General features: G+C 43.9%; 1 protein-coding gene and 1 non-coding gene across 2 annotated transcripts; both read left to right on the top strand.

Moving 5' to 3' along the window:
* The first annotated feature begins 738 nt into the window (after positions 1 to 738).
* MRPL18 (mitochondrial ribosomal protein L18) lies at positions 739 to 6343 on the top strand. Its single transcript, XM_020876465.2, has 4 exons — positions 739 to 950; positions 1467 to 1653; positions 5216 to 5447; positions 5978 to 6343. Exons 1-4 carry the CDS (start codon positions 899 to 901, stop codon positions 6047 to 6049), a joined length of 543 nt encoding a protein of 180 aa, XP_020732124.2. The 5' UTR covers positions 739 to 898; the 3' UTR covers positions 6050 to 6343.
* On the top strand, positions 3460 to 3531 carry TRNAD-GUC (transfer RNA aspartic acid (anticodon GUC)). The gene has a single exon. It is a non-coding gene; the product is annotated as a tRNA-Asp (tRNA).
* Positions 6344 to 6564: the final 221 nt, after the last annotated feature.

Below are 6564 nucleotides of genomic sequence, written 5' to 3'. Positions count from 1 at the left end.
GCGTGAGCGCACCGGAAGTGAGCAGACGGAAGGGGCGGTCCCAGCACATTCGCCCAATTAGAGAGCGAATGAGAAGGGCGCGAAGGTAGGAGAGCGGAAGTCAGTATCTCGGACCGCTAGAGGGAGGAGGCGCTCGGCTGACGCTTTCTCCCCCTAGGCACAGGTTACGCGTGCGCGTCTGCACATTCTGGTACCTTCTAGAAAAGGTGGGCAGTAGGGCGGAGCTTGGAGTGACGAAAAGCAGGTGGGGGGGCGTGAGGTGGTGTGCCTGAGGTAGGGCCTAGGGTTATGTACGGTTTTGGATGGTTTATAAATCGGCGTCCTTGTTTTCCTTACGTGTATGGGTTCGAGCGGAGAGCGCCCGGCTTCAAGCGTTTAGGGTTGGGAGTCTGAGCGGGACAGCGCAAGGGTTCTCCATGAGTCATTAGGGAAAACAACCATAATATATGAAGAGAAAACCGCCTCGCGCTGCCGTTTCCTCTCAGAGACCAACGTGTCTGTGTGTGTCCGCCCAATTATCGGTCTGTACTTTGCGACCCGAGGGCCCAACTAAGGTACCAAGACGCCTTGCGGGACAGGGACGCGGGATGCGGCCGACTAGCGTGGTCAGACTTAACGGACCGTGCCCAGCCCCCACTTGGCTCGCTGCGAGGTGTCTGGCTGGCTCCGGTGTTTGCGCCACAGCGTAAGCGCTGATTGGAGGAATGGAGATGACGGATTGCACTCTCTGCCACTCAGCTGCAGGGGGCTTGTTAGTGCGGCGGTCTAGGCATCTATGACCTTACGTCATTCGAAGGCTTTTCCCTGAGTTAGTATGGCTGCGGCCGGCGGCTTTCTGGGACGCCGTTGAGAGGAGGGCAAGGTCTGTCCGAGGCTTTGGCTGCGATTCTCCTAAGCGATGGCGCTTCGGCTGCGGTTCTGGGAATTGTTGCCGTTTTGCAGAAACCCCGGTAATTCATCTTACCACTTCTCTCAGGTTATACCCCAGGGTCTGCTCTGGCAAGTTGTCGTTTTATATGCAGCATGCGTTATGCGTGCTCAGTCGAGTCCAGCTCTGTCGACGCCATGGACTGTAGCTACCCAGGCTCCTCTGTCCACGGAATTCTCCATGCAAGAATACTGCAGTCTGTTGCCATTCCCTTCTCGAGGGGATCTTCCCCAGCCAGGGATCGAATCTGCCTCTCTGGCGTTTCCTGCCCGGGCAGGCGGATTCTTTAGCCACCTAGGAAGCCATCATTTCCCACGGAAAAGTAAACGAGCTAACGGTATCGTGATGACAACACTAGTAGAAAATTAAGGACCAGATTCTGTGGTGACGACACTCCGTTACCGAACGTAGCTCTTGTACCTCTTGCAGGGCGCGAGGCCTGAGGGGGGGGAGAGGATGGGCTCAAGTTATATCATATTCCTGTTTTGTCCGTATTCGTCATTCTTTTAAGATCCATGTGGTTGTTTTTGTTCTTTAGGGTGTCGGGTGGCAGCGCTCTCGACCAGTGCTAAGCCAGCGGTGAAGCCTGAGGTGGACCCCGTGGGAAATGAAGCTATTGCCCCAGAGTTCACCAACCGGAACCCCCGGAATCTGGAGTTCTTAGCTGTAGCCAGAAAAGAGCGGGGTTGGGGGACCGTGTGGCCCTCCCGTGAGTTCTGGCACAGGTAATTAAGTTGCTCCGTGTTGACCACAGAACCCTGCATGGTGAACTTCAAATTGTTTTCATAAGTTCTCTAAAGAGTGTGCCAGATAACTGCTGGCGATTCTCCTCTCAGACTTGTGCTGGGTCTAGAAGGGGTTAGTGGGGGGAAAGAGGGCGGCAAATGGTTAATAAATAGGTGTCATAGAGAAAATGTTAAGAATAGGAGACTGGTTGCCTACCCAGACCCTCCTAAAATAGGAAGAAAGCCAAACTATCTGCCAAGAACAGGGTTCCCAGCAGAGGAAACAGCTAGGGTGGGAATGAGCTTGGTGTGTTTGAGGAACTGAAAGGCTTGTGTATCTAGAGCTCTGGGCCAAGAGGTGAATGGAGAGGTAGGTAGAACACACATTATCAGCTTTATATATCAAGGAAGTGCCTGAGGCTTTATTTTTATTTTCGTGGGAAACTGACGGGGTTTGGTTTAGTGTAAGCCTGAATGGAAGATCACTCTGGTTACTTTGAGGAGAACAGATTTTTAAGGGGGCAGTGGTAAAGGCAGGAGAGCAGTTAGGGGTTTATTCTTTGTTAAGATAGCTAATTATTGAATACTTTCTATTTGCCAGGAACCTGATGCTAGGCACTTTATATGCATTTTCTCATTTACTCCTTACAAGTACTTTTTGAGGCAGGTGCAGTGAATTCCCCCATTTTATAGAGCAGGGGAGGCTTAGGGAAGGAAACAGGGTTCAAAGAAAGGGGGCAGGGCAATTCATGTTTGAAATAATCTGACTCTTTAAGTCTAGAATCTTTTTTGAAACACCCAAACTATTATTTTCTATTAATATTTGGGTATTTAAATAATTGGACATCTACCTCCCCCCTTTCCCTCCATTTGTCCTATTCACAGTACTACCAGTATAATTTGGAAGTGACCTTGGAGATCCTGAGTCCTACTCTTTTATTGCACAGATGGTTTAAGACAATGATCAGCAGACTTTTGCTCTTAAGCTGGCTTGGTAGCAAAATATTTTTACATTTTTGAAAGGTTGAAGAAAAATGCAAAGACTATTTTATGGTATGAAAACTGTAAGATTCAAATTTCATTATCCACAAAGTTTTTATTGGCACACAGCCACCCCCCATTCTCACCTGGCTGTTCTGGTATTACTGTGGCTGAGTTGAGCAGTTGACCCATATTGTTACCTGAAAACTAGGTTTGCCTCTTGGTGGGTGTCAGGCCAGAAGGCACAACCAAGATCAGGAGAGGGAGGGGTTTATTACTTGCAGCATGTAAAGAGAACACTGGGTGTCTTCCTCAAAGCAATGTCTCCCCCAACAGCATAACTGAGGAAGTTTTAAGCTAAGGGTACACACACATTCATGAAGGGGCTTGAGCAGAGGAGAACTCCATATAGAATCAGGGCCAAGATGTACAGAGTCCTAGCTTTAATTTGTTGAGGTCACAAGGGTCAACATTGTCATTTCCATCCTCCACCTGAGTGCAGAAGTCAAAGGCGGTATCAGATTGTTCTCTATGTCCCTTGAGGAGGAATCAGAACTCTCTCTTTTACTATTTTACTCTCCTTTGTTGTTTGATTGCTTTTCCTTTGTTCCTTCATTCCCTTAAGATCATTAATTATTGAGACCTGTTCAAGAGCAGGTACAGTGGCCAATCTTAGATCGAAAAATGGCTTTGGTCAAAAATGGCTTCTCTTAGATTAAGAAAGCCATGCCTGGTTCTCTTTCTCCAAGGACCCACTACCCTCTCTGCTTTCAATCTTATCACTTATAGAAAAAGTGTGTTGACCACTGGATTAAGAGATTGTGATCCTCGTTAGTATAGTGGTGAGTATCCCCGCCTGTCACGTGGGAGACCGGGGTTCGATTCCCCGACGGGGAGGCAACACACCCTTTGGGCTTCCCTTGTAGCTCAGTCAGTAAAGAATTTGCCTGCAATGCAGGAGACCTGGGTTCAATCCCTGGGTTGGGAAGATCCCCTGGAGAAGGAAATGGCAACCCACTCCAGTATCCTTGCCTGGAAAATCTTATGGACAGAGGAGCCTGGTGGGCTAGAGTCCACGTCGTCGCAAAGAGTCGGTCATGACTGAGCAACTAACACACAATAGCAAAACCAGGAGTAGAACCCACATTTCTAAATCTAGTGCTTTTTATGCTGTTTGATACTAAGAACCTTAGTATAGTCTCATTTCAGCGTTTTCTTTATCATGAACTTAATTTCTACATGTGTAATGTATACAAATGTTGTAAATCCAAAAAGGAATAGTTTCTCATGTACCCTCCTATAGCTAGTCTGTGCACATAGGTATAAACTTGTAAATTTTTTTTAATATAAATCTTATCTTACCATATATGTTGTTCTGTATTCCCCCTCCCATTCCTTCACCAACACCCCCATCTATGCCACAGACAAACACACTTAAAAATACATGTTGGAAATATTTTGTGTTGGTTGGGAACATTGGCTCTGGACCAAACCCCTGGACTTAAATCCTGCCTATCACCATTACTTACCATTAGTTGTAACATTGCTAAAGTTATTTAACCTTTCTGCGTCGGTTTCTGCAGCCCGAAAAGAAAGAAAGAATAATGTTATTAGTTTGAGACATGAGCTCTACCTGTAAACAATTAGGACTCCCTGGTACAGTCAGTGTTCAATAAATGTTTGCAACAGCAGCATAAGGTGCTACTTTGTTCTTAATTGTGTAAAATAACTGTTTAAAGTTACTCTAAAATACCATTGCATGGCTATTTTAATTCACTGATTCTGGATTGATGATTATCTTTTATGATTTCAACCAGTGTTGCAATTAATTGTCTTGTGCATGCAGTTTAGCAGTGAGATTGGGCATATCTTCATGGGTTTTAAGAGTCATTAATAGTTTACTTCTCTGTGAACAGTCTGTCCAAATCCTCTGCCTAGTAAGTTACTGGTCATTTTCTTATTGCTTATAGGAGGCTTTTTATATACTATGGAAATGAGCCCTTTGAAAAATACATGATTTTAAAATATTTTTTGTTTCTTTGCTTGCCTTTTGACTTTTTTTTTTTTTTGTTAGCATGCAGAAAGCTTTGTCAGTCTTTTTTTTTTTTCTTTTTTACAAAAGCCATATGATACAGTTTGATGTTATGTTAAATAGCTTGATATAGTTAAATAGGCTTATCTTACTTTGTTTAAAAATTCTCCCACCTTGTCTTCTAGTACTCACATGATTTCTGTTTTTATATTTAAATGTTTGACCCATCTTACATTTATTTTGGAAAATAAACTATAAAGTAAGTATATCTTTATCCAGTGAAGGGTCAGCAAGTTAGCTCTGCCTCCTCAGCTCTCAGAAATGCCGAATTTCTTCTGGGTATTTGAGGCTAAGTAGAAATGTTTGGTTTACTATTGAGGAAATCCTCATAAAGGCAGAGGAAAAACACCTCTCCCAAGTAAAATGCAGGTTGAGTATGTTGACATAAATGAACCAGATGTTGCATTTTTGAGAAATGTTTTTGCACTTATTCACCTGAAGTCATTTGTCTTTAGAATTCTGATTTTGTTCTCCTCTCACCTTGTTTAGGTTGCGAGTTATAAGGAGTCAGCATCATATAGAAGCACTTGTTGAGCATCGCAATGGCCAGGTTGTGGTTTCGGCATCCACTCGTGAATGGGCCATTAAAAAGCACCTTTATAGCACCAAAAATGTGGTGGCTTGTGAGAGTGTAGGACGAGTGCTGGCACAGCGGTGCTTGGAAGCAGGAATCAACTTCATGGTCTACCAACCCACTCCTTGGGAGGCAGCGTCAGACTCGGTATTTTGTTCTCACTACTTAGTTAAAAGGTGTTGTGTTAATTCTTGACATTAGATACTTAAGTAGTTTGTTTATTAAGTTCTTTCCAAGTGTCTGACCCTGAGTTGAGTGTCCTGATGCGCAATACCTCACTTCAGCTTCACAGCAGCCTTAGCGTCAGGACTCATGGTCCCTCTTCTGTAAGTTAGCTGAGGTTGGCGGCTGGCTTAGTGTGGCGCTGAGCAGCGTTCAAACCCACGCGACCAATTCTATAGCCGTAACATTGACTTCTCTGCAGTTCATATAGTATCTTGTCTACAGAATATTTTCAAGTACTGTTAATCCTTAACATCTCTACACTTTGTTTTATCTGTGTCATTAAGATCACTTTCTGAAAAAACTAGTGTGGGCTGGGAAGTTAGCAAGGAGCAGATCGGTGGTTCACTTCCTCTTGTGAAGTGAGCTATTTATGGTCAGCTTGTGGTTCAGTTGTTAAGTCAGCTTGTAGTATTGACTTCATCTTTTCCTTTTTTCTTGATCTTCAAAACCAGATGAAACGACTACAGATTGCCATGATAGAGGGTGGTGTGGTGCTGCAGGAGCCTCGGAGAATCTATGAATGAAGCAGAAGCATTGTTTGGAGCTTGTAAATGAAAGCTGTCAGCTCTTCATTCATCAGAAGAGAGCCTCTGGAAGAACTGCCAACTTGGACGTTTTATACAAAAATCTAACAGCAGAATGTTACTAGTTAAGGTTGTCTCCTTCAGTGTGTTTATCTTAAATTCAGGGCTGAATTCTTCCCCTCTTGGACGTGAGAGAAGTATCTGAGAAAAACTTGCCGATTATAGTTAACTTCTGAAGGACAAATTAAATTGTTGTTTATAAGTTAAAGAATAAATATATATTATTAACTCTTACTTTCTAGTTATATGAAATTTTCTCCAACTATGATCTCTCTGTGGCAAGGATACACATTAAAGATTTGTGCACTTGTCCCCGTGGCTAGGTCATAGCAGGTGGTCTCAATAAATGAGAGCTGTTGCTGCTCAGGTGTGGAGGCTTTTATTTTAATAGATGTCAGTATCAGTTTATTATAAACAGTAATGTGAAGATAAGAGCAAATCCTAACCTTATTGGG

Source organism: Odocoileus virginianus, chromosome 34 (assembly GCF_023699985.2).
Source record: "Odocoileus virginianus isolate 20LAN1187 ecotype Illinois chromosome 34, Ovbor_1.2, whole genome shotgun sequence".
Lineage (NCBI taxonomy): Eukaryota > Metazoa > Chordata > Mammalia > Artiodactyla > Cervidae > Odocoileus > Odocoileus virginianus.
The sequence above is the reverse complement of the archived record's forward strand: the minus strand, read 5'-3'. Positions and strand labels throughout refer to the sequence as shown.

Coding starts and splice junctions, on each gene's coding strand:
- MRPL18 (XM_020876465.2), top strand. CDS start 899: ATGGCGCTTCGGCTGCGGTTCTGGGAATTGTTGCCGTTTTGCAGAAAC. Junction 951..1,466: donor GCCGTTTTGCAGAAACCCCG/GTAATTCATCTT, acceptor TTTGTTCTTTAG/GGTGTCGGGTGGCAGCGCTC. Junction 1,654..5,215: donor TCCCGTGAGTTCTGGCACAG/GTAATTAAGTTG, acceptor CACCTTGTTTAG/GTTGCGAGTTATAAGGAGTC.